Source organism: Colius striatus, chromosome 8 (genome assembly GCF_028858725.1).
Source record: "Colius striatus isolate bColStr4 chromosome 8, bColStr4.1.hap1, whole genome shotgun sequence".
NCBI lineage: Eukaryota > Metazoa > Chordata > Aves > Coliiformes > Coliidae > Colius > Colius striatus.
Genome location: NC_084766.1, coordinates 30,250,712 through 30,278,710, shown reverse-complemented (window position 1 = coordinate 30,278,710; position 27,999 = coordinate 30,250,712). Strand labels below are relative to the sequence as shown.

General features: G+C 38.9%; 1 protein-coding gene across 1 annotated transcript in view; it reads left to right on the top strand.

Moving 5' to 3' along the window:
* NRAP (nebulin related anchoring protein) overlaps positions 1-27,898 on the top strand; it is a 51,124-nt gene extending 23,226 nt beyond the window's left edge. The window contains exons 19-42 of the mRNA XM_010202878.2: positions 287-484; positions 701-805; positions 3,055-3,153; positions 5,018-5,122; positions 5,580-5,687; positions 6,283-6,594; positions 7,617-7,721; positions 9,570-9,668; positions 11,286-11,390; positions 11,745-11,852; positions 12,612-12,725; positions 14,093-14,290; positions 16,073-16,177; positions 17,217-17,315; positions 18,085-18,189; positions 18,553-18,660; positions 20,343-20,654; positions 22,427-22,531; positions 23,223-23,321; positions 23,438-23,542; positions 25,069-25,176; positions 25,821-26,132; positions 26,377-26,529; positions 27,797-27,898. Of these exons, the coding sequence (XP_010201180.2) occupies positions 287-484; positions 701-805; positions 3,055-3,153; positions 5,018-5,122; positions 5,580-5,687; positions 6,283-6,594; positions 7,617-7,721; positions 9,570-9,668; positions 11,286-11,390; positions 11,745-11,852; positions 12,612-12,725; positions 14,093-14,290; positions 16,073-16,177; positions 17,217-17,315; positions 18,085-18,189; positions 18,553-18,660; positions 20,343-20,654; positions 22,427-22,531; positions 23,223-23,321; positions 23,438-23,542; positions 25,069-25,176; positions 25,821-26,132; positions 26,377-26,529; positions 27,797-27,898 (3,369 nt within the window). The remainder of the gene's footprint in view (positions 1-286; positions 485-700; positions 806-3,054; positions 3,154-5,017; positions 5,123-5,579; positions 5,688-6,282; positions 6,595-7,616; positions 7,722-9,569; positions 9,669-11,285; positions 11,391-11,744; positions 11,853-12,611; positions 12,726-14,092; positions 14,291-16,072; positions 16,178-17,216; positions 17,316-18,084; positions 18,190-18,552; positions 18,661-20,342; positions 20,655-22,426; positions 22,532-23,222; positions 23,322-23,437; positions 23,543-25,068; positions 25,177-25,820; positions 26,133-26,376; positions 26,530-27,796) is intronic.
* The last annotated feature ends 101 nt before the right edge of the window (positions 27,899-27,999 follow it).

The following is a 27,999-nucleotide window of genomic DNA, read 5'->3' as shown; positions in this document are numbered from 1 at the left end:
CCTTATTTTGGGGCAGAAAAATAACGTCATATTAAAACCCCAATATAAAACTTTCAATCGCTTAAAAATGTATTTAAAAGAAAGATGTACTGTCATAGAGAAGATGTCTCTAGAGTCTGCAAAATTCATCCTGCCACCTTTTTTATTGGATGCTTTATAGGACCTGATCTCTACATGTTTTTTGCCTAAACACATAACAACCCCAACAAGAGTAGAAATTTAAGATAGCTTTGGCTTTGCTATGTGCTGACAGAGACAACTTGTTTTTCTTCCCTTCTATTTCTAGATTGCCTACAAAAAGGATTTTGAGGAGAGTAAGACCCATTTCCATCTGCCTATGGATATGATAAACCTGAGACATGCTAAGAAGGCCCAGGCACTTGCTAGTGACTTAGATTATAGAAAGAGGCTCCATGAATACACGGTGGTTCCAGAAGATATGAAGACCATATGGGCAAAGAAGGCTTATGGTCTCCAGAGTGATGTAAGATGATGTTTACTCAGCTTAACTGTCACAAGCAGTATGAGTGTTCATAGATGTTTTCAGTTTGACTTTAATTCTTGTTTCATATGTTTGATTTTCATTATGACTTTTAAAGAAGTCTTTGCTATGTCTTTGAAACTGGAAAGGGTGCACATGTTCACATGAAAACATTTTGCCTGTGTTCCCCATGCCAATAAATGTAATTTTCCTCTACAGCTTCGCTACAGGGCAGATCTGATGTGGATGAAAGGAGCTGGGTGTATCACAGAAGGAAGTCTTAATATACAACAAGCCAAAAAGGCAGGAGATTTGGTCAGTGAGGTAAGCAAAGTGCTCAGGCTTCTGTTTGTTGTTTATTCTATGGTTTATGCGTATGAATTCCACTACATTGTGTGGAATAGGTAAGGAATTCCCGTCACAGAAAATCTGAGAAATGGAAGAACTGATGGACATTGTCTAGTTATTCCACGGTGTAGGAGATTCTGGGTTAGAGGTTAAAATATGTCTTCCCATTATATGATCATTGCGCTTCCACCTCTTTTCATTCACCTGCCCATTTTGCAGAGTGACACAGAAAGGAGTTAGACTTTCCTATGGTTGATGCTACACGAAATGCACAGAATTTTAAGAACAGTGTTGGAAAATTAGACATTTGTTAGCTGTGTTTGGAAATTTCCTTGCTATTCAGCAAGTAAAGGCTGTGACTTTACTGGCAGCTTCAGTTTGTGCTGCTTTTGATTGCTTTCGCTTGATTAATTCATGATTTCACACTGCCATTAACCTTATGGAACTACAGTTCCTCAGCTGCTCAGTTATGGTTGAGTCATCTCACTAGTGCTAGGAAAACTAGAGGACAGGTAGAAGAATAAATTAGGGAAGTTTGACAAGAAGGATAAAATGCCACTTAGTGCTGGAGGAAGGAACAGAAGCCAGTTAGTTACTGGAGATCACACTCTCTGATACTTTGGGTCTCTGACATCCTCTCACTACTCCTGCAAGGGGAAAAAAATACTTCTTAGAAACAAAAGAAGAGCAGCTACTCTCAGATCTAGTGTCTTGCTAGAGATAGACTGACATCTGCTGCTGTGGAGTGCTGTAGTAATAATCACTTCCACAAATATTTAATCCATAATGATCTGCCTTTTCATTCCAGTGCTGTGTAAGGCCAAGAGATGGCTGACAGTCACTTAAACTGGAGACTGGTGGATATTATTTTAGAGATCTATATATTGCCATACAGAGGTTGGCATTTTGTCATTTCTTCGCAGAATGTCACTACATTGTGTTCCAAGCAATGTGACAAAACATGCTGGTTTTAATCTGCCTTCCTCCCTTCTAGGTTCCTAAAATAAAGAGATGAGCACCTCTTTGAAGTGCTGCATGCTTTTTTAACTTCTACTTTGTGTTCCCCTAGCAGAGACACAGTGTAAATTGATCTCTTCACCCATCAGTTCAAACAGAAGGTTTTCTCTCCTGAAATGCCAGATAATGAAAAATATGTATTTACATCCTTCCTAGGTGGAATGCCCCACTTCATGGTTGAACTGTTTGAATAGGAATTTGACTAAAGTATACAAGTGTTTGCTTGGTCTCTCCTATTATATTGTGGTCTTGAAATAGGGTGCTGCTTTTCCTTGTACTGTCTCAAAGATAAAAAGAAATGCATAGCTTGCTCTCGAATGAGTGATGCAAAAGGCTGAGGCACAGACACTGATTCAAAACAGGCCTGATCTAAAGCCTGATGAAGTCAATAGAAGTTTTTTGTTCACTTTGGTGTGTTTCAGATGTAAAACAAAAAAAGTATGATAGAATAAAAGTAAAGGCAGTCTTATTTACCAAACTAGAAATGTTAGTCTCTATACAGGTTTGTCCATTCAAATAGACATTATATAAGTACTGGTGCCAGAGGATGAATGAAGCATGATTTTTTTTGCCACATCCAACACTTGAGCCTTGTGGGGGCCTCTTATAGCTGTAGCTCACAGCAAGGCTTGGCTGCAGTGTCTACACTAGTAACTCTACTTTGGAAGGAGCTGGGAGATGGTAGGAAATGTTTTGAATTTAGGTTACTTTCAGGACACTGAAATTGCCTCTCCAAATTCAATTGATAGTTTAGAATTAGCTTAATAACTTAATATTTCACTAAAGTATGTTCAGTGATTTGAATGTGTGCATAGGCTTCAGAAGTCTCATGTAAGAAAATGAGGTAGTAATATTGACTATGTGGCATATGAGCTCTCTTGGGTTCTGACTTAAGTCATACCTAGTTTGTGAAAGACACTCATTTGTTGGTGTGCAACCTCGATCTTGTAAGATATGGAGCTAGTACATCTGGCCAGTGTCAGCAACAATGCATTTGGCATACTTTTGCAGTACCCTTCTCACCTCAAAAATATTAGCACTGGGTAGTATTTGGAAGCCTGTTTGGTTGATACCTGTGCTAAAACTGTCCTGGGAACGTACAGGGGACTTTTGGCTCTATCTGTTGTGTACGTTTTGAAAGCAATACATTTCTGAGGGAAGGTAAATATTGTGGAAACTTTTGTGTAACCTGATTTAATTTAATGCAGAAAAAGTACAGACAGAAGGTTGATGCTCTGAAGTTCACCAGTGTGGCTGACAGTTCTCAGATCAAGCATGCCAAGAAAAGCCAGGAACTGCAAAGTGATGTAAGTTGACTGAATTTCTGTCATGAAAATAGTTTACTCATAACATGGTCATTCCTGAGATATGTACACTGTGATGGAAGGGAACTCAGTCATGAAACCTTTCAATATATTAAATATATTGAATATATTCAATATATTAAATTTCTTGAAATTTATTTATAAAGGTTTTTAATGGAAATAGATAAATAATGTCAATTATTTGACATTATTGACATTGGAAATTCATAAATAATGTCAAAGGCTAGGGGTTGGGGGAGTGCCTCTACAAGACAACTTGTGGGTAGTGCAGGCTGGATTCAAGCATGGCTGAAATGCATTAATGAGAGGATACCTGAGATATTGCTGTAATCTGCACAAAAACTGGTTATCCACAAGGCAGTAAAAGTGAGGAGGGAAGCTGCAGGGAAAACACAGTATTCCCAGCTGATCCTCAGGCAGTGCTTCAAAGCAAGGCAGACTTTAGCATAGGGACATCCGTCCCAGATTCTCTCCACTGAGGGCCCTGTCAGGCTACTTAAAGCTGTATCAGCCTTGTTAGATCACGTGTTCTTCAGCTGTTGCTGTTAAAGCATTTTAAATTTACTAAAGTACATTAAGAATGGAACTGAATAGAATGGAGTAGAATAGAATATTTCAGTTGGAAGGGACCTACAACGGTCATCTAGTCCAACTGCCTGACCACTTCAGGGTTGAGATGGTTCTTCAGAACCCCTTGGCAGGGCTTAGCTGACAGCAACTCATTTTTAAGTTTCCAAAAGAAAAGGAGCTTGTTCTGGAACAGTAATGGCTTGCCAAGCTTTTTTAAAAATTACTTTTAATATATTGTGTCTTGAAATGAAGATACTGTCAGCTTCTCAGTAGTTTGGTGAATGAAGTATTATTGCTTCTTGATCGATCTTTTCCAGGCAGCTACCATGTTTCCTTTTTTGCTTCTCTCGATCAAGAAAAACCTGACACTTAGATGATTGTTGTGTGTCTCAAAGATGACACCAGATTGAATCAGAGTAGAATGCTGGTTTCCTGACTCCCATTACTTGTTTCCTGGACAATCCTTCCTTTCTGTACATGTGTTGAAGTCAGAATAGTAACCATGAATTGAGAGCTTTACAGTAGAGACCTTTTTTTTTTTCCTTACAGTAGGGACCCTTTTTTTTTTTTTCTTTTTCTGTGAGATGTAAGAAACGTAACACTTTGTGAAGCAGGACATCTTTTCATAGCTTTTCAACAGCTCTCCAAATGTTTTATGGGCTTCTGAAAGAGAGCAGTTCATTTCTCTGTTGATGTTGCCCTGGGATATAAAATGGAGATGTTTTCTACTTGGATCATAAAAGATCTTTGATATTTTCATTTAAAGTTGGAATGACATATTCACTTGAGTATTATGTCAGCAATTCCATTTAGGTCACCATTTTTCTCTACAGATTCATTTGTTTAGTGTTATCCATTTCATTCCCAAAACTTACTATTTCTGTGTCCTATTAAAGACTTTCATTACACCTAAGAAGTAGCTGCAGTTGAATATTGGATGAAATATATTCTTGCACACATTTTGTACAGAGTATAAATTACTGTCAGCTTTATAGCCAGTTAAATTAAAACTTTAGTAAAGACAATGACAATATGTCAATATGTGTTCTATTTCTCTGCTTCTCTGAAATGTAACTAAGAGTAATTTGGTCAACCTTACTCTGTGGGTCAGCTTTGAAATTCTTATTTGAAAAAAAAAAGTTATGATGCTAAAGACTAACTAGCAAATAAATTAGCCCTAACAAATCCTTGAATATTTGGGTTGTTTTAATCAGGATGCCTTCAATATTAAACACAGACTGCTGCTTCTTAACCACGCTTTGATTTCTGTGGACAGGTTGCCTACAGGTCAGGAAAAGAGCAGTTTCTTCATCAGTACACCATCAGCAAAGATGATCCTGTCTTCATACTGGCCAAAACAAATGCTGCCAATATCAGTGAGGTACTGTGTAAGACAGAGGTTTGGGTTTCCTCACTTTTGTGAATAGTTACAGCTGCTGTTGGCATGTTTGTTGTGTAGGTAAAAGTTAGGTCCTTTCTCTGAGAAAGTCCAAATGTTTTAGAGGTGGAAACTTTGAATTTAGTTGCTTTCTCTTAATTAAATACTAGTCACATCTGCTGTTCTGAAGACTTGTCACTTTTAGAGTTTGAAGCTGTGTATTTTCCACAAGCTTCCAGATGACTGCCATATTGACAGTGAGAACCAGTAGGATAATGGGTTACAGTGTCCAGAGTTATATCACATAAATGAAGACACCAGGATCTGATCCTTAGATATATGGTTGCTAGGCATGGAGTGCACACTGGTCTGATGTTACTTGAGAGCTTTCACTGTGACTATAGAGCAAATAGGATATATTGATAGTAATAAAGAGACTGTGTTATTGTCATCTCTTTAGAAACTCTACAGGAGTAGCTGGGAGAAGCAGAAGGAAAAAGGATTTGTGCTTCGTCTGGATGCTTTGTCATTCTTGACAGCTAAGGCAAAGAGGGATCTGGCAAGTGATGTAAGTATGGACCCCAACAGCCTTCTTTATTCTTAGGACAGCTGTTGGGGATGTGTCACATATGTCTCAGTGCCCTGAGCCACCCTCACTTGATTTGTGCCACGAAGCAACGGAGGAGTTGTCTGAGTGATTTGCATTCTGTAATTAGTCAGAAGGTTTGCTCTGAGCAATTCGTAGTTTTTCACCACATGCTGATTGTGTTTTCCTATTCTCATTTTGACCCAAGAGTGAGTTTTGAGACTCAAACCAAAGTGGAATCTCCTGTGAAATATTATAACTTAATCCATTATCTATGCCTGGCCAGAAAATTCCTGAAAGAACCTTCTAATTTCAATGCTTAAAGAATGTTGTTTTTCCTTGAGAGAACTAAAATGATTTCTTACAGCTTTTTGTGAACAAATTATTGTTGAGAAATGGTTTATTCTTTATAAACACTTACAAATTTCTAAGCCATTCCCGTGCTTTTTTGCAAATGGACTTTTTACTTGCTTGTGTTGAAGACCAAGCATGTCACGACACTGATAGACTGTTGCTTTACTACTAGCAGAGCTATCAGTTTGGCAGCATACATCATGATGGTCCCTTTTCTTCACAGCTTAAGTATAAGGAAGGTTATGAGAAGATGAAGGGTAAGCTGATTGGAGTAAAGGCTGCAGAGGAAGATTCACAGATGGCTCATTCCCTTCAGATGTCAAAGTTGCAGAGTGATCTGGAGTACAAGAAGGCATTTGAGGACACAAAGAATCAGTTTCAGGTCTCCATGGATATGGTTAACCTTGTCCATGCCAAAAAGGCTCAGAATTTGGCCACAGACAGAGGATACAGGACAGCTCTCCATCACTACACAGTCCTGCCTACTGACAGGAAAGTGGCATGGGCCAAGTGGGCCTACGGATTGCAAAGTGATGTAAGTCTAGAGATTAAAGTATTTCAATACTCTTTCATTCAACCCCTTCAGAAACGTAGGGATTAGCTTCTTTAGATGTTTATGATTTTAATGGCATGACATATTTATGCATCTGTTTTTTCAACAATTAAACAGTTAATATTAAATCAGTAAATTAAATTAAATTAACCACTTGTTTGCTCAAGTTATGTTTAAGGTGTGCAGCATTCTTGAGGAGAGTTATAATCCTGCTGATCAGCATGGCTTCTTCAAAGCCTACTTCAAATATTAGGTGCAGAGAGGTAAAATAAACTATGGTGATAAAATTGGTGATAAAATTCCATAAGGAGACCACATGCTCAGCTGTAACCATCAGATGAACTGTCTGATACTCGAAATAGATACTTTAAGTTAGCTTCCATTCTGGGGTTTTAAGTCAGAATTTTTCAAGGAGACCAAGATAGATATATGTTCAGGTCTTGTTGAGGTATAGCTACTGAAACCTTTCTGACTCCTTTGAGAAATGCAGCTGTAGTGCTTGTATAAGCTTTTGGAATTCCTTTGACTGTTGATAGAAGAGATTTTGTGAGGACAGTGATAAGTACTGCTGTACTCTTCCTTCGTAAAGACACTTGGAAAAAAACAGAACAAAACACTTTCCCTCCAGTAGAACAAAAGGAGTTGAAAAATGCTTATTATAATTGTCTTATGGTTGCAGATCATTAATGATGTTTTAAACAGTGCACTATGTACAATAAAACTGAAGTTTTTGCCATGTTAGAGTAAAAATTACAGTTGACAGTAAGGTATAGACTGATTCTAAAAATTACCTTGCAAAGCATATTGCACAAGTGCTGGTGAGTCCTAATACTTCTAGCTCGTTCTGTATGTTTTTTTGCTTTCCTTGCAACTGTGCAATACTGGAAAAAACAAAAACAGGCACTAATTTGACTTGGTTGTTGTTCCTCATAGGTCTGAATCTTTTAATGGCATTTTAAGTGTATGATCACCAACAATAGGGCTTTTTTTTTTTCCTTTGTCAGAACCGATACAGAGCAGATTTGAACTGGATGAAAGGAGTTGGATGGATAGCCACTGGGTCATTAAATGTGGAGCAGGCTAAGAAGGCAGGAGAACTCATTAGTGAGGTGAGATTTCATGACAGCATGTAACAGAATTTGCTGCATAATGCGTGCAAAATGTCTGTATAAAATTAAAATAATTTCCACTCAAAGGGGAAAGAAAAAGGCATACCACATGAAAGCCCTCAAAACCAAGGATAGGACTGGTAATTAGAGGGAAACCAGATACCAAACACACACCAGTAGGAGTCCATATAGCCTTTGCAAAAACAAAGTAGGTGACAAATGATATTATGAATAATAATGGCAATCAAACAGTGCTCAATTGCTACCCACTAGCCTACCTTTTTAATGAAGCAAACCAGGAGAGATGATGAAAAGATACAGTCATTGGACCCAGAACTTTCTTTTTTAATAGTTACATGTTCCTTCTTGCTTTGTTTTCATATACATATACATTCACATTAGCTATTGAAATTCATATAAGTATCTCTGGCTCTAGCAATCTATTGGTCCAAATAGTTTTCATCCTTATTTCTCCCTATAACCTGGATCATTTACAGGAAAAGATGAACTCTAGAATCCTTTGTGTCAGTCCCATGAGGCCTTCAAAGGAGATCCTGGTGAAAATGGTTAAAAGATTACTAGTATTCTGTTTCTGTTATTTCAGAGGAAGTCCTACAGGCCAAATCTGCAGCAGTAGGAGACTGAATGCTGTATATTTTAGATAACCACTGGTGATGGCAAGAGTCATCTGTCCATTCGCTTGATGAGAGTAATAGCATAACCACTGGTGTAATGTCCCAAAAAATATAGTCATCCTTTCACTTTTTGCTGATTGATAACACTATTATTATCCTGTGTAATCGTCTACAATGGTGAAGGATGACTTTTTTGTACACAATAAACTAGATCTTCAGCCAGTCCATAAACCACTTTTGTCCCCAGTTAAACTTACTAAGACTGATAATTTTTAAAGGAATTTCTCTCTGAAACCAAAACATTGTTCATAAGCTTGTCATACCTTAAAAGAGTTAATGTATTTTACATCAATGTTTTGAGTCCCCAAAGAATCAAGCTGTTGCCTCAAATAAACACCTGTAGATCACAACTCAGTTTAAAGGTGAATGATACGCCTTTAGACTCAAGCACTGCGATATCAACAGTTTCCAGAAGAGACATAAACATGTTTATTAACTTATGAGTTCATCATAGGCTTTAGAAAATTTAATGTGCACTATTTGGAGAAAAGAGTATTGACAGGTATAGGACAACTCATGCAGAGGAAGGGAAACTTTTAGTGACCTGGCCATATGGAAAAAGTGTCCTTTTGCCATCAAAAAGCCTTCATCTTCATTGTATATAGATAACAAGATCCCTCAGATGCTACTATGGGTCCTTTCAAGCAAGCAGAATTAATATCATTTTCTAGAAGATATAACAATTAGGCACAGTGTTCATGGCTGCAAAGATTTGCTGTAGGTATTAGGAGGAAAGCTAAACCCTGAAAACAGTAAGGTAAATGGTTGGCATTATTTGCACGCTACAATTGTATAGCATTTCTTGCTTAAAGAAACTATAAATAAAAAATATGATCAATCCTACTGTATTTGAAGTAATCTGAAAAAGATTTTGAAATCCCGAGTTCTGGAGTTTTTAGGTAGGCAGAATCAGATTTTGAAATGTTTTCCTTATTTTTAGGGAGAAATACTTTAATATGAATCAGCAAAAGGTTATTGTTAAATTGAAACAAATATTAATCTGAAAGTACCTAGGACATAAAGATGAGGAAAGAGGAATAATAATTATGTTCACAAATTCACTCTAATCTCCAGCAACCTATGATTTTTCTCTTTCAAATAGCATGAAAGAGCAGCACAAAATTCACAGCTTTGATCTTTTTCTGCTCAACAGAAGAAGTACCGTCAGCATCCATATGCTTTGAAGTTTACCAGTATTAAAGACACTCCTGAGATGATCCAGGCTAGAATTAGTTATAACCAGGCTGTGGATGTAAGTTATAATATATATACATTATGATTATAAGAGTGGTATCCTCTTTGAACGGCCTGATTGAAGCACTGGCTTTCTCTCTCTTTCTTTCTCTGAGATTATCCATGGGCACCATGAAACTTCTATGTTCTGGTGTGGTGCATCTCACAAAGTGCACATTTCTAACCTGGAATGGGAAGTCATAGTGATCCCACTGAAGTGAATGGGAATTTCATGTAAAAGGAGCTTTCTTATTTTTTCATAAGTAAAATTTAGGAGTAAGGGTGACCTCTGACCTTTAGAGACTTTCAGTCTTGTGAGATCATTGACGAAGAACACATTTGAGGTCCTTTCTCCTTTTCAAACAAATCTTTCAAATTTCAGTTTCTGCATATTCTTTGGAAGCAAAATGTAAGGCAGCATGACAAGGAAGAAAAAATAAATCATTTCAAGCTGTCATCCTGCTGAGAGAGAAATCCAGGAGGGGAAACCTTAAAGGGAAGAATTGAGGCTGTTTGGTGTTTAAACATGTTTATTTTTAATAGAAGAGCGTTTTAAAAATATTGTAGACTTAACTGGGATAATACAGAAGTGAATAATAAGCGAAAGTCACTCAAAAAAGACAAGTTTCAAACATGAGAGGATGTGTTATTGTGAAAATAGATATTTTTAAAGTGGAAAAGAAGATGAAAGACTTTGTGTAAAACACATGCTATTGTAATACTTATAGTGTCTATGTCTTTGGTTTAATTAATAAGATCCAAAAGGCTTACATCTCAGGCAGGATAAATATAAGTCATTTTGTTCCACTGAGCCACAGTCAAAATCAGTCTGATGCTCTACTTCTTCACACATGGAGTTCTCATTAATTTTCCTCTTATGGAGCTGCAATACTAGTGGGCCTACTTGCTAATGAAAGTGGCAGCAGGGTGAAATGGAGAAGTTGATTCTAGTCTCGAGGGTTGTAAACCTTCATGCAGCAATAATAGCCTGGGAAAGGCAAGTCAAGTGGTCAAGACATGGCTCATACCTAAGGCCAAAAAAAAAAAGTAGCTATCTGTCCTCATCTGAAAATTATGGTGTCAGTACGAGAAGAAACTAAGGTAAGAAAGAAAAATAATGTGAACTTCAGCTCCCCAGATTTCCGTGGAATTTCAGAGTGTTGGTGGGCCACTCATGGCTGCACCTTCTTAATAAAGGCTGTTTATTCTCCCTGTCTGTATTCACATATGTTTGAAGTCTTACCAAATTAATATTCAAATATTTGAATTTTCAGACATTCAAAACTCACCTGGATGAGTTCCTGTGTGACCTATTGTATATGGTCCTGCTCTGGCATGGGGGTTGGACTGGATGATCTTTTGAGGTCCCTTCCTAACCCTTAAGATTCTGTGAAGCTATGATACATGTTCATTTATACACTCAAAACTTCAAGGAGTTCCTCTCTAGCATACTGTAGCTGATAGGTATATCAGACTGCCAAAGCTTTTTGAATACTTTCTGACTGATACAATTGCTTGTATCTATTAGTGCTGCTGTCACTTTTCTGTAGTCTTTGCTTTCCATAAGCTTATTTGTCTGAACTAGTGGTTGAATGTATAGTGATTATTTACTGCTGAAATTCATCTCTATTTGCAGAGGCTGTACAGGGAGCATGGAGAGAGTGTAAAGCATCAGTATACACCAACGACAGATCTTCCTGAAATCCTTCAGGCCAAATTAAATGCTATGAATATCAGTGAGGTATAAATCTGACCTTTAATATTTTGAAGGAAATAATACTAAACTTCTTTCCTTTCCCCAGTGTATTATCATTCTGTGGTCTATTTTTTTCTGAAGTTATATGAGAAATCAAACTTCTTAACAGACGTCTCCTGAGTTAGAAAGATTAAGAATGAACAAATATAGCTTTATAATGGACATTTTTCATGTGATTATTTCTGTTATGTATTGATAGTTTCATTTCTGTTAGAATAGAATGAGACTAATGTAACATTGGTAGGATGGCAGTAATGTCAACTTTCTGAACCCAATAATGCTGCAGTGTCAATCCTCTGAACAGCAACTCTTTTTTCATTCCTGTTCTGTATTTCCTAGATTCACTATAAGGAATCCTGGAGAAAGATGAAGGATGGTGGATATCAACTGAAACTAGATGCCATTCCCTTCCGGGCAGCAAAGGCATCGGGTGAAATCATAAGCGATGTATGTTAACTCAGTGCTGAGATCATCCAGTGGGATATATCAGTCACTCCAGATTGTTTCTGCTCTGCTGAGTGACTCTTGATGGAAACAGCATGTCCAGCCAACATCTGGGAGACACCTGGCCTCAGTCTAGTTAGTTGTGTTTTTGGAAGTGCAGCCACATGGAAGTGGTTTTGGTCCTTAAACAAAGATTTGCAAAAGCAAACATCTGTTAGCAAAGTTGACCAACTTACCTGCTGTAGTAACCAGACAATCACAGATTGTTCAGGACCTCTCAGCTACTGTTTGCTAGGCAAGTTGGAGGAGAGCGTACTCAGGAAGTTCTACCCTTTAGGGGTTTGCCTTGGGTATCCTTTAAAAGTTGTAGAGATATGCAGATTAATGTCAAACATAGGAGACCACATGCTCTGGTTTTGCTAGAGAGCTGATGGAGAGAGGCTCCTTAGAGTTTGATTCTGAGCACCTGCACCAGGTTCTTATCTTCCACCACCTGTGTAACAGCAAGTAACTAACCCAAGCTATTTGTAAGTGTCTATTGATGTGTTTTTGTGGGTTTTTTTCTAAATAGGAGAAAATGTTTGCACAGCTGAGATCTTTCTAATATCCTCTAAAAGTCCATTCAGATTTATTATCATACTAAATGTAGCCAGAGTTTGTTGTCTATTGCACTCTTTCTGTAATAAGAAAACCCTTTCATTCAGATTTCGACTAATACTTACTTCACTCCTATTGACATTTCTATTCTTATTTCCTTTTTAGCACAAGTATAAGGGGGCATTTCAGAAAATGAAAGGTCAGATGATTGGCTCATGTGGCCTGGATGGTGATATCCATATTGCTCATTCAGTCCATGCAGCATCTCTGCAAAGTGATGTAAGTACAAGAAAGAAGATATGGGCATTTTTGAGCTAGTTTCCTAACAGTGGGTAGCTCCTCATGGACGAAGTACTTAGCTGTGGACTAGCTGTGGTAAGAGCTTACTCTTATTACCACTATTTTTCGTTATTTAGAGTAACATTAAGAGGACAAAAAAAGAGGACTATGCATTCTTGCACAACACCCTGTTGCATACCACTTTTGCCTAGCATAGAGTGTTTTACTCCATAAAGGTATCAGTCAGAGACGGGTCTAATTGAGAATTAGTAGTGGTCTTTGTATGGAAGTAAACTAAATGTGGTTGAGATAGCAATTTATTCAGTGATTATCTTCATTTAACTATTTTCTTGAAAAGCTAAAAGAGAAATGAGTTTATGGAATTTGAAATTGGACTTTTTTGATTGAGGAATTGTTCCCACTTGCTCTTGCATATGCTAAGAATCACATATTGTGTTTGATGTCTATAAGAACTCTAACTGCTGGGTGCATTTCGAACACTGTGGTTTGATCCAGAAAGCAGTGAAATATATGTCTGACATTAAGCATAGAAATAATCTAAGAACTATATATCCTATTACCAAAACTGTCCATAACAGGCCTGGTTGTGGGTACAGATGGGAGAGTGTTCATGGATTTCAGTGAGTGCTGGGCTTGTACTGGGAATTCTTTTTTGTGTGGTGTTATGTTTAGGCATACAGGTAACACCAAGTGTCTGATGAATTCATTCATCTGTCCGGTTACTCCAAGCCAGTTTGATGACCATCAGTAACTCTGGATATTCATTATATGGATGAACACCCTGAACATGTCTAATTTGCATAGTCTGTTAGGGAAATGTCATGAGAAAAAGTTCTTTGAAGATTTCCATGCCTTTCTTTTCCTGGATTGAGACAAGAAATGAAAAAAAAAAACAACCCACCACTAAAAGTCACATTTAAAACTATGAAGTGAAACTGGCCAAATCAATGGAAACCATCAAATATTTTGAGTACTAACTCTAACATGACTGTTTGCATTTATCCTCAGGCATTAGTTTCACCTTTTGTTGTGCTTTCTAGAAATGTAGTGGATTCAGATTTCTTTTATTAGTTTAGCATCTATAGATTAAATGTATCCAGCTTTAACAAAAAGTATAAACAATATATCAGCTTAACTGAATATAGTGTAGAGGACAATGAGGAGGCTGCCACGGAATCTAAGTGTTGATCATTCACACTCTAGTTAAACAAGTTAGGGAACTTACTTTTAAGAAGAGTAATTCATACTGGAAAATTATAGAAATAGAGAGAATGTCTCCTCTGATCAAAACCTGAATACTAATTACCATGCTGTGATACCTTCATCATCTGTTTTTAATTTGATAGGTGAAATACAAGCAAGGTTTTGAGGATGCAAAGACTCACTTCCACCTGCCACTGGATATGATAAACTTGGTACATGCCAAGAAAGCCCAGTCTTTGGTCAGTGAACAAGAATACAGACAGCTGCTACACCAGTACACTTCTTTGACTGATGATATGAGGCTGCGGTGTGCCAAGAATGCACACAAACTGCAGAGTGAGGTAACTGCAAAATATCCCAGTGCTATTTCCCTCCTGGTTCTGAAGTGAGATAGCTCCATTCCAAATCATAACAGCTGACAGTATGTGTTTGAGCAGCAGCTGAAGGATAAACAATGTCTGTTCCCCCTTGATTAGATTCAGGAATGTACCATTTATCTTATTGGGCAGCAATACAATGTGTGTGATCACACTATACTGACAGATAATGTATAGTAGTCTTTGATGATCGGGCAGAAGTGTTGGCAAGTGAGGATGATTCCACTGTTGTTGGTGAAATGCTTTTTTTAAGGTCTTGCTAACCACACAAACTGTGCAGCAGCTGGTATTTGAGTTGGTTTGCATCTGGGTGAAGTTCACATGTACTTCAACAAGATGCCTATTGTTAAAAATATGATTTGTTAAGAGACACGTAAATTCTGGCTCAAGACATAACCACTGAAATTCTAAGAAGGATGAGTTTAGCTGCCTATGTGATCCTGAGTAAAATTAGTTGGATAATGCCTTACAAATTCAAGGTAGGAAGAGCCTTGAACAGAGGCCTTCTGCTAGATTATATTGCCTCTGGAGACCAAGGGAGGGACTGTGTCTTAAAAACATATCTGGCCCCGAAATGCTACTGTATATCAGTTTAAGACTTTAAGCCTTAAGGACAGCAGACTATGTTCAAACAAGTCTAAATGTCTGCCAGTTAAGCTGTCCTAACTTGAGTGAAAATACATGTAATCAGAGATTCTGGGGCAGATTTCCATGCATGCCTCTCTTGAGCTGGCAGTGAAATGCTGATTGGCAACAACACATCTCAGAGTACAGAATTTACTCTCATACCAGCTGGTGCTCATAGTTGTCAAGAGTTGAGGACCATGCTCTAGCATTGTCCTCTTTAACCTTCTGGCTCACAAAGGGTATTTCCTGTATGTGACACCACAATGCCTTTGAGTCCAGAAGTTAGCACTGGACAGACTTGGGTGCAAGAGGAGCTGGTTCTCTTCTTCTAGACAGCTGAATAAAATAAGTGGTTGGCTGAACCAAAACGCCTTGTTAACTAAAGCTAGGCCTTCCCTCGGTGAGCAGTAGCAGTTTCCACATATCCATCAGGTAGGCAAATCTGTGGTTTACTAGTTGTTTGGTCTTTATAGCTCTTTATAGCAGAAAATAAGATGATTCTCCTCATCCTTCTCATCATCAAATGAAATATCTACTGGTAACCTATTGGTAACTTCTGAAGTAGTAGTACTTAAAATGAGCCTCTGCTGGGTTTGGTGGTCTGGAAAATATTGTAACAAAGTGTACAATGGCTGAAGGCTATTTTTCCTAGTGTTCCCTACTTATGACCATTCAGAATAGTTAAAAACTAAGGCTATTTCATCTGCAGTTGCATTTATTACAAAGTTACCAGCTTTTTTTTTGGTACACCTTTCTAAGCTGGTCTTATTTTATATATGTTTCTAAACATGGAATATCTAATTGTGATTTATGTCTTGCGTATGAATAAAATTAATGTATCTAGGAAAAGATTTGTCAAAGTTACAGTTGGAAGTTAGGAGTCCAAGTGTCATTCAGTGTCTCCTTGGAATCTTGCATCTGTGCTGTTGATCTGTCAGGGCTCGATGCACAAGGACATATAAATAAACATGAGAACATAGGGTAATGTGTATGAACTCTTTGTGGTAAATACTAATTTTAATGGGTTTATTTGTATACCATTATTAGGTGGTTTTGGATGAATAAATATAGGGCATCTCAAATACAAACTTCCAATTACTTCTGCTTGGTTTTCCTTAGAATTTATACCGGTCTGACATGAACTTTATGCGAGGAGTTGGATGTATTACTCCAGGGGCCCTAGAGATTGAAGGAAAGAAGAAAGCTTCTGAACTCATCAGCGAGGTAACAAAAGAGGGTTTTGATTTCTCCACTACAAACAAGAGTTTGCCAGATGTCCTTCTATTAAACTGGGCTGGCAAAGTGACTCACTGGATAATGTTCATCTCCCTCCCCTTGCGTTTGATCATTCCATTCGTGTCCTAACTGCAAATGGGTGAATCTGAGAGAGTTCAAGGTTTTGCAGACTTTGCTAACTGTTTTTGCAAATCTTTTCTCTTGTGTTTCAGACACAGGGGGTTTTTATTTTATGTTATTTATTTTAGAATGAAAGTGGGGTTTTTTTTTAGCTAAAAATAAGGTTGTTCCTATCTCTAATAAGAACCTTCTACTGTTCGTCCAAAATTAGTGACCTGTGCAGTGCCCAATATGTTGCACTGTCCTCAGCACTGCTCCTGCTTTACAGTTGTAGCCTGTTTTTCACTTGATGCTTTTGTGTGCTGTTGTCTTCCCTGCTCTGTAACTGGATTTTTATGTCCTGTTGTATTATCTTCTTACAATCTCTCCTAGTTTCAAATCTTGCATTTACTGCTCATATTCACATAGATGTGAAATTAATAAAAATAAGAGTGCTCTTCCTAGTTGTATGGTAGTGAAATGATCCCTGCCTGCTGTAGTCTTGCAGTTATTTTGTTCACAATTCTGACACAGGACCACAGCCCGGGTGAAACCTCATTTTTCTCTAAGAAACGTTCAACTGGGTTGTGCAGCACCTTCTCTCTGGATTGGATCGCCTTGACTGTAATTCCACTAGCCAAGGTTAATGACACCAAGGAGTGAAGTAAGCTCATTACTGTATTCAGCATAGCAGGACTTTTTCCCACCCTATTCCTTATTTACTTTTCATTTCCCCTGTCAGACTTGAATGCACCAAATCCAGAGTAGCAAAAGATAAATTAGTCTAATGGTTACTAGACACATACCCTTTGCATAGTAAGACTTTTGAGCACAAGAAGCAATACTAGGCCATTGGTATTGGAAGAAGTCGCTTATCTGACAGGAAGATTTAGTTATTCTGTTCCTTCTTCTTTGTGTGTGAACTCAGAGTAAATATCGTCAGCAGCCACATTCCTTCAAGTACACGTCGGTGACAGACTCTCCTGGCCTCCTTCATGCAAAATTCAGCAATATGATTGCTAATGAGGTAGGCTCTCCTAACGTGAATCAGAAAATATGCCTTTCAAAATGCAGTGAGCTGGGGATGGAGGAGTAGGAAAGAGACAACCCTGTTCTGAGAGCAAAATGCATCAAAAAGAAAACAGCATCATTGATTTGTGCTTTTTCACAGTTAGATCACATTTTTATTTTTCCAATCATTGAATACTATTTTCAAGTCAATCACTTTTAAAAAACTTAAATAGTAACCATACAATAGAGTTCTTTTATCAGGATTTTACATGAAACAGAGCCTCAAAAGATCAGGTCTGTGAGGTGTTCTTGAGGGAGCTCATTTACATTTTGTGGTTCTATTTAGAGAGCTCCTAAAAAAAAGAATTACTTTTCTAATTTACAAAAACCCCAAGACTAAACCCAAGATCAAAATCTTCTATAATAACATGGGGAAAAAATACAAGCTACAAAATATAGCCAGTTTACCAGAAGTGCCTACCTTTATATTTAACACACATTCATAATGCCCTTAACATTCTTAGGTCTACTTTTGGCCTGCTGGAAACGAAACAATGCAAAGCTAAGAATGTAGTGAGTTGGTATCATGATATATGTATAAAATTGAATATAAAAGTATTTTATGCCCAGAAAAGACCTCATGCAATTGCAGTGGTATGTTCTTAGCTGGTTTTTGTGCTGGCTGCCTATAGTTGTCTTAATGAGAAAGAACTTAAGTACTGCTGTTATGTTATTGAAACAATAGAGAAACAACATTGCAGCTGTGTTTCTGATCTCTTTCTTAGCGCCTGTATAAAGCGGCAGGAGAGGACAGTCAGCATCACTATACACCAACACTGGGTCTGCCTGAGTTTACACGGGCAAGAATAAATGCAGCCAACCTCAGCGATGTAAGAATTTGTTCTCTATTTCTTCCACTTATTTGGGATGGAGGATGAATTGTGCAGTGGCAAGGAAGATGAATAAGTACAGGACTTTTTGGGGTCTGTTTTATTTATGCTTTCCCTGATTTGATTCTTATGATATTTCTCTCCATAAGCATATATACGGTTGTGAGTAAATTAAATCTGCATAAGGAACGAGACATGTTTTGTCTGAGTTAGTAGGATTTCCCAGAGATAATTTAAAAAATTCCTTTGATTGTGAAGAATGAGACTGTAATGCAGAATAACAAATGAAAGAGGGTTCCTTTGTTTGTTCCTTTGTGCATTTAAAAGTGAAACGGCAATCTACATGTGCCTTTCCTACTTTAGGCAAAATACAGAGAATCTTGGCATAATCTACGTGCTCAAGGCTACAAGCTGACAACGGAAGCACTCCCGTTCCAGACTGCCAGGGCCTCCAGAGAAATTGCCAGTGATGTGAGTTGAATGATTCAACCTTCTTTCCTGCCTAATTTCTGTTAACTTCATGTAAAACAATGTCTAAAGCAGATTTTACTGAATTAAAGCAACTCCATAACCATGTGAGACAAGTGTGAGACAGAATATATTACTTATGAATGAGACTCTTTGTGTGAATTAAAAAGAGGGGGGAAAAAAAAAAACAGAAGAGGAAGAATCACTGCTAATCGGGAACCAAGCTCAGTTAAACATCTTCCAGTGGGAAATAGCTTCTGAATTAAAGTATTTGCAGTCAGATAAATTGGAGAGATTCTAGTCCTTTCCAGGCTTTCAGTTCCTCGTATCTTAAAGTGCCCACTAATCTTGTCCACCTTGCTTTGAGCTTGCTTTTGGAAGTGCTTGGTGCTCTTGAATTGAAACGAAGTCAGAAGCTGAGTGTTCTTTGAATTTCTGAAAATCAGGAGCTTCCTGTCTGGTTAAGAAGTGAAAAGCAGTGGATGTTCCTGTAAATATTTCCCCCCTTGATTTCTGAAATAGAGGAAACAAAAACTTCACCCTTAAAAATATCATTTGGTTTGTCATTTGGTTTGTTATTTGCAAAACACTCAGGCATGGTGGCATTCATTTCTCAGAAAGACTAAGTTCATGATCCCACCCTCACAAAAAATGTAATAACTTCTAGGAAAAACTGACAATTAAGCTAAATCTAGTTTAAAACCTCTTCCTTTTGTGTGGCATTTAGTTGCATATTTTATCTCTAATGTGATAAAATATGAATATATTTCATGCATATTTGTTTTATGAAGCAACTATTTCTAGCTGTAATTTAGAATGTATCCTTAACCATATTTTGCAGAGTGCTTTTGGTTATGGCTTCAGATCTGCTCTAAAGGGTACAAGTCCATAATAGAATTACATCCACTTACAACAGATCTGAATTTGGCCCTTCATCTTTGAAGCACTTTATAAACATTAGCTACTGTAATTTAATCCTCACAACTCTCTTGTGTGGTAGATAAGTGTTATTATCCCATTTCAACTACATTATGAACTCTTCAGGGCCCAGGCGTTCCCTTTAAAGTTCCAAGTACCCTGTTGATGCTGTATAAATAATCATTATCATCATCATCACTATTTCACAGAGAGGATAAATGCAAGATCATAGGGAGAGTCATAGTCCCAGCTAAGATGAGAATGAGGGGTTGCTGGTGTTTATTCTTGTGTTCAGACCACCATCTTAGGCTTCTCAACATAGTTATTGATCCAGGAAAACTGAATTTACTCTTTAAAATAGCTGGGTGGCATTTGCAAATCTGAAGGCTACAGAGTGCACAATGTTTCTCTTGTATAGATTTTTTTTCTTCTGTCTTTTGTTTGTTTCTCTTATGTTCTCATTCCTAGCAATGGGAATAAAATTCTATGAGAGAGATAATACAAGTACAGGATCTGAGGTTAAACATGATCAATGTTTTGGGCATATTCAGAGAATGTATTGAGATGTAGCTGACTTTAATAATGCAACTGCTATGGTATTTAAATTTGAGAACAAGGAGGGATTCAAACAATTACTTTCTAGTGCTGCATGCCTTGGTTGTGTTTAAGGACAGCATAGGTGCTTCAGTGCCTTAACCTGTGTTAGTTGACTAGAGTAGCCAGGCTTAGACTGTCACTATTTCACTTTTACTATTTTTTATTTTTAGTACAAATACAAACACAACTTTGTGATGGAAAGAGGAAAACACATCGGTGCCAGAAGTGTTCTGGATGACACCCGGTTGCTGCATTGCTTACATGCTGCCAAGTTACAGAGTGAACAGGAGTATAAGAAGGGATCCCAGGAAGTGTGGTCTCAGTACCATCTGCCCATGGACATGGTGAATCTTGTCCATGCCAGGAGAGCCCAGGCCTTAGTGAGTGATCAGGATTACAGAACAAGACTCCATGAATTTACAGCGCTCCCAGAAGACATGAAGATGAAGTGGGCCAAAAGAGCCCACATGCTACAGAGTGAGGTAAGGAATTTCCTTCTGTTAACTGCAAATTTAAGTTAGCAATAACAAAGCTTTGTGTGACTGGCACAAATTGCACATTGACATTGGGAAGAAACTCACGCATATGTAGCAGCAAGGGGTCTCATTGCTCCTCTCGTGGAATATATGTGAGTGGAAGGTTCTCCTGTTATGAACCTGGTGGAAAATCACTGTGGTCTGTGTTACTCATTCTAGAGCTGGGAGATGGACATAACCATCTCTCAGCTGTTTGGATCACAGCCAGTCAGTGGTTCCACAGCCACTGTTCCACATGCAGAATTCTTTGAGCAGAAGGTTGAATGCTCAGATGTTGATTTGGGATACGTTAGAAGCTCATTTTACAAGCAGAAATGGTCTGTCTTATCAAATAACCAATTGTCGAGCTGGGAAACTGCAGAAATTGCTCATACAAATGTGGGTTCAGACAAGCTTGATGATGGAATCTCAGCATGGGCCACATCCACACTCACCTTACCTTAGCATGTATCTTTGACAGGGACAAGCCAGTGTCTGCACATGCTTTCAAACTGATGTAGATGTTGAGTCCATATATAAAGCTACATGGATGCAAGCAGCTGTATTTTGGCAATTCAGGGTCCAGTGTCATTAGCTGCTCTGAAGCAGGAAGCTCTGTCTGTGTGTTTTCCATTTTGTAAGGAAAGAGACTGCATCATTCAGCAGAGAAGTGAAAAAGTTTGTTCAGAAAGTTATGCTAACTCTATTGGCCTTTGAAAGCTGAACATTTACTGAGCTTGAGGTTTTATTGTAAGACAAAGTGATGGGGTATTTCGTGGATTTAGTCAGATCTTATGAGCAGATATTCCAGCTACAAAAGTCAGAAAGGCAATCAAAGCACCACAGAGCTTGTATCCTTCTTTCTTGCTCAACCTACTTGCTATCTGTTATCCCAAATGTCCTCTTCATTGCCAGAACATTTATTGGATATTCTTGGGAGGGTATAAAAGCTGCTGCTAGATACAGTTCTTTGTCTTTCCATCTCATATTCCTGCCTTCTGTAATGGCTAAGAGATGGCATACAGGTCCAGGAAGACAGAACTTTTTACTATTTACTGATGAGCAATGGTGACTCTCATGATGGGAAAGTAAGAACCTCGGCACCTGGCTCTTTGCCTTTAGACTCCACAGGTTAGGAATCCAGAGAAGTGATGAGGTTTTGTGTGATGGTAGCGTGCAACATGCTTGAGATAGCTGGCTGTTACATTCTTTTGCGTAAGTCTCACAGTGACCCACTGCCACTTGAAGGAGAAGTCAGAATTGTTGAGATTGTGGGTACTTTACTGGCTTTCACTTTTTATTGGGTCTGCCTTGTTTTTTTTCACTGGATGAGGAGGTAGAGCAAGGCTTTAATGTGAGTAAAGAAAGAGTAATGTGTCCTCCTAGAAATGGGGTTAATGAGGAAGCATGCACCAGAGAAAATAATTAGTATTCCTGACTTGAACTCACCTCAGAAAATTATTTCAAAAGGGATTCTTTTACGCCCAGTACAAACAGGTTATTACTTACTGCTTTGAGTCATACTAATTCACTCGTGGGGCCTTCTCTTGTAACTTGCCTATGATACATTATTTAATTCCTGGTGGAATGAACAAATGCAAACAGTTTGGCTTTACGATGTGATATGTGCATGGCAAATGAAAAACCTCAAGATGTTAATACGAATCAGGGAGTCTTTTTAAAAAACCTTAATAGCTGTGGATACAAAACTGATAGCTAACGATTTTCATTTTTAACAGCATCGCTATAAATCAGACCTGAACTTCATGAAAGGAGTTGGTTGGATGGTTCTGAGATCTCCGCAGATAGAAAGTGTAAAGAAGGCTGGAGAGCTCATCAGCGAGGTAACTGATAAATCTTTCATGGGATAGCATGTCTGTAGGAATTGTTTACCATCAAGGCTCCTCGTTACATGACACTTACGAATGTAGCTTATCATTTCCTTTTGATGTGGGAGCCTGTTTATACAAGGTGTAAGTTACCAAGAAGCGGTACAGGAGATGCAAGTCCACTGTGTGACACCTGCTGAATATTTTCCATTCTGAATGAAACACAAGTGTATAAACAAAACGTGTAGCAATAAATAAATGCAGTAAACTCCATTATGAAATTCTAAGCAGGTGGTTATGGAAGTCATATAGAAAGATACGGCATTGACAACCACACTGAAGGGGCATTCGCCTGCTCTGCATCATGCATTAATGGAGAAAAATTATGAGCTGTCAAAAGTGTAGTATTGGAAAGCTTTTTGCATGTAAATTTTCAGTGGGAAATCCTTCTTGTACACACACAAAAAACACAAGTTTCATGCCTGGGCATCAGAGCAGTGGTCCAGCATCATCTCCATTCCCTAGCTGAAAGAGCAACTAAGTCCAAAGCAGAACAGCCTGTTTTTACTACTGTGACTTCAGGAAGGTGGCTTTTATGTTTTACTCCAATTATCACGCACTTGGAATTGTGATATATCATTAACAGAAACATCCTGTGGGGTGTTTTTTTGTCCCTTTGTTTTTTGTTGCCTTCTCCTCTTCTCAGATAAAGTACCGTCAGAAGCCAGAAAGTTTGAAGTTCACTGCTGTGGTTGACTCTCCAGATTTGATTCATGCTAAGAAAAGCTACCTCCAGTGCAGTGACGTAGGTTTCACTTTGCTATAAGTGATCTTAACTTTTGTTGTACTATAATGCATAAAACAATTGATCTTGACATTGCTTCCTGTATTGATTGCCTTCAATGACTTTTGACTCCACAGAGACTGTACAAGGCTGGAGGCTGTGAAGACAGGCACAGATACACTCTGCCTCCTGATCATCCAGATTTCATCCGAGCCCGCCAGAACGCGCTTCACCTCAGTGATGTACGTAAGCCTTTCGCTTTGGGGAGTTGGCTTGGGAAGCCTGCTTGGGAATGAAAGACTTTCATGTAGAAGCCAGGTTCTCTGTGCTTGACCAAAACTGTAAAAAGATGGAGGCTGTGGACAGCCAACATGTTGCTAGGTTTGGGCTGAAGGGATCAGGAAAAGTGTATTGCTTTTTCGTTTGAGGATTGGTTCTCCTTTCTGAGGCAGGAAGCTATTACTAAAGATTTCAGTCCTTCAGTGTAGGTATGGTTAGTTAGAAATGTTATGGTTTTACTTATATTTGAGTGGAGGAGTACAGAGAATCCTCTTTCTTTGACTATATATCTACCTTTGTGAAGTTGCACAACTCTGTTGAACTGATCTGTAAGGCATGGTTCATCGGCAGCCTGAATGCAACTGAATCAGTGAGTGGAATTGGTTTGAAGGGCTTTTGTTTGCATATTATCCCAGACAGAAGGACTCAACCTATTCCAAATCTACTCTTCCCTGTTTAAATAGCTGTTGTCTTTGACTGCAGGGTCAGAGTGACCTTAGTTTGGAAGAAGCTTTGAGTCCCTTGTATGGTGATAGGTGCGCTATAGGTGAAAGAAAAAAATAGAGGAGAAGGTAAAAAGGCAACGGGGTGATGGCACATAGATGAAAGGTCAGCCCTTAGACCTGTTAGCAGGGAGTACAGTAATGTTTGCATTGCTTCTACCCAGGCTGTGCTGCAGGATTTCTAGCATCTCAGTTTACCTTCAGATTTAGCACCACCTAGCACTAAATTCACCAGTGAAACAGAAAAATGTCTTTTCAAATGTGAAGTGGATTTTGTGGTTGTTTTCATATGGTCACAAGCCCCAGAAAGAGTGTGTCAAAAACTTATGGAGAGCAAGTGAATAAAACCAGAAAGGGACAGCCAAAAGTGCTAGCTAAGTTACCATAGCTGTGTAGCAGGACCTGCAGATTGGAAGCTATTTTAAGAAAGCTACCAATGGAAGAAGAACCAAATCTAGAGCAATTCCTCCTCAGCATGTAAATGTACTTCGCATCTTCAAAGTCACATTAAATATGTTAGAACTGACTGTAATTCCATGTGAGTTAATGAAGTCACATGTGGCTGGGGATAGGGATGAGGTTCATTTGAAAGGCTTAAAATAACTGGTATTGAAATTATGATGCCACGAAACCCAAGACACTGCAAGTGGATGCATCAAAAGAGAGAATAAGGGCAATATCAATGCAATATTGATGTGACTGGTGCATCACAGTTTCTAATAGAAATTAAATCACATCAAAAACAACCACATTCAAGTACAAAAGGAAACCCTGGTGGCACTTTTCAGATGAGGCATTTTATCATTATGGTGAATAGAAAAGAAGTTGAAATGCTATAGAACTGGATCAAAACCTTGGAGATGGTACTGATGACTCTTGATACAAATAAACCCAGTAGGATAAAACATTTATTATTGCGGTTATGGGACGGCGTTTAAGAAACTGCAGGGGGAAATGACTGTTCTGTTCTTTTCTTTTCAACACAGAAATTGTATAAAACATCTTGGGAACAGACAAGGGCATCTGGCTATGATTTTAGGATTGACGCCATCCCATTCCAGACAGCAAAGGCTTCGAGAGAGATTGCTAGTGATGTAAGAATTGTTCTGTTTCAAACACTTCCCAGCCCTCTTCCCATGCCATTCCCACCCTGTGAAAATGGGTGAATTCTGACGTAAGTGAACCTTATTCTGATGTGGGAAACTGGTGATCCAGTGAAACCAAATGCTAGTTAAATGCAAAGATTTCCAACTAAAGGCTCCCACTAATAATGTCCAGTACCAGGCTGCTCTGTTTGACTCCAGGTGGCATATTATGATGTAGTCAAATAAGTACTAGGCTATGCATAGTGAAAGCATGGTCTAGAATTAAGTGGGTCACCTTTGAACACAGAAGACCATGGAAGTTGGCAAGAAAGCTTGAAGATGGAGGAGCTTCATTGCCTGAGCTGCCTATTGGGTGTGCCCAAGATTGAAAAAATAAGAGAACCTTTGATTGCTTTTGAGAGGAGTATTTTTGGGCTCCCTAAGTCTTCCTCCTGCTTTAAAAATTAGCACCAAGGGCAATCTTCTAAAGTGCCTTATTAAATTAGGAGATGTAGTTTGATATCGAACAAACCCTTGGTCTTTGTGCACTACAGGAAGTATGACTGATAGCTAGGGGAGGGCAAGTTCTCTCATAATAGAATTTGAAGGTAATCCAAATGTGAAAATGAGATTTTCCTCTGCACTTCCTTCAGTACAAATACAGAGAAGCCTTCCTGAGAGACAGAGGCCAGCAGATTGGTTTCCTCAGTGCGACTGATGATCCCAAAATCAGGCATGTCCTCAGAGTGGGGAAACTCCAGAGTGACAACCAATACAGGAGTGGATATGCCCAAAACAGGGCACAGTTCCAGAGTCACTTCAACCAGCCAGGATTCCTTCATGCTAAGAGAAGCCAGCAGCTTGCAAGCAACATTAACTACAGGCAGCCTTTGCACCAATACATTTGTGATCCTGAGCAGCTAAATGTGAAGCACGCAAAGCAGGCCTACAAGCTGCAGAGTGATGTAAGTACGGCTGAGCGACGCTGTCCTTCCAGCTGCCAGGTCTGTAGCCCTGTCCTTCACAGACCTTACCCATCAACAAGATCACAGTCTTTAAAAAAACAACATTCTGTTTGCTGGAAAAAGATTAATTTGTTTATTGCTGACTCTGTTGCTCTTCATATGCTCTCTCTTGAGTAGCCAGTGTGTGTGGTTTGATTAGAGCTAAACAAAATAATCCTCACGGGTGTATGTTTCATTCCCTCAGATAAAATACAAGTCTGACTTGAACTGGCTCAGAGGCATTGGCTGGACCCCTCCAGGTTCCCACAAAGTCGAAATGGCAAGAAGAGCTGCTGAGCTGGCGTACCTTCGGGCAATGGGATTGCAGGCGGCTTCTGCTCACTACGGACCAGGAGCTGTAAGTAGAGGAAACCCTTCTTCTCACATATCCCAACAGCTGTGCTCTCAGAAGGCAGAGAGGCACACATCCTGTTGACTGCTTTTGAACGCTCCCTGGAGTCTATGGTTCTTGAACAGAATAGATATACTTCACTCACAAAGCTCTGTGGCTTTGGGTACACCTTAATTTGAAGGAACCTCTCAAGAGAATGCAGCACTGCCATGGCTGAGGAGTTCCCACAGGGACTAGGAAGTGCAGTGAGGTAGGATTTATTTGTATTATGGGATATGTTTCCCTCAACTTGCGGATGTTGTCACATCTCCAAGTACCTCCAGAGAATGCAGGAGCAGAGGTGGAAGGAACTTGCTGTAGAACTCAGCTTCTCCTTTCCTAATTTCAGCCAGACACCATGCGTTGCCATGTCACTGTGTGCAACCACGTAACCTCCACTAGCGAGTGTATCAACAGGCCCAGCGTAGACCAACAGTGTAACGTGTGCTGTGAGAGGCTCTCCAATACTTTGGGAGGCTTTTTGCAAAGGAGGGATGCTCCAGCCTCCTCCATCTCTGTCCAGCTCTTAAGATACAAGAAAATGCAAGCTGGGATCTTCCAGGTTTTCCTTCTCCCTGCCTCTGGACTCCCAGCCTGCAGTGTCGCAGCACAGCAGAGCAGAAGTCCGTGTGGGGACCTTGTAGCTCCTACAGTGATGAAGCGTTAAGTTACAACAAATTGAAGCTCTGAACTTTAAATACTTAATTCACTTCAGTTTTAACTGTGGCAACAAGTCAAACAATAATCCAGCCTAAGAGAAACGGGACACATCCATGATTTACATTCCCATCCCATTACATTCCCATTTACTCCGGAAAGAAAGGATAACTCGGGTTGAGTAATGCAGGCAGTGGGGACTGCAGGCAGTATCTTCTTAAGCCCTGCATATGACAATGAAAAAGCCCTACATATGACAAAGGAAATCTGCAGGTGTGCAATCCACCTGGAATCCAGGAGTTTGCTGGTTCGCTTTTTATTTAGGGCTCAAATCAACGACTAAGACTTGAGCACATGTGTTCCTTTGATATTTATGGTACCTAAGTTACATGAACAGCTCCAGTTTTTGCCCTTTTCCACGGCATAGATTTGCTCAGTGCAAAGCAGTGATTTAGATTTTGCTCATGTTTCTCAGGTGTGGTAATTATTAATATGAAAACATTTTAATGGAATAATAGTTAAAACCTCCTCTTGTCCACTGACTGTCCTCTCAATTTGCTTGGGTTTGATTTTACAGGACCAATTGGAGACGGAAGGATCTCAGCAGGTCACAGTCAACCCTGATGCTTCAGAAATTCTGCAAGTCAAGAGAAGAAAAATGCACCTGTATCAGAAGTAAACAGAAACATTACACAAATCCTGTAGCTTTTCCAGATTTCTGGGAGGCACGATAGGTGGTGTCTCAGAACTTTTTGTTTTAAAAAGCAACCTAAACACTGC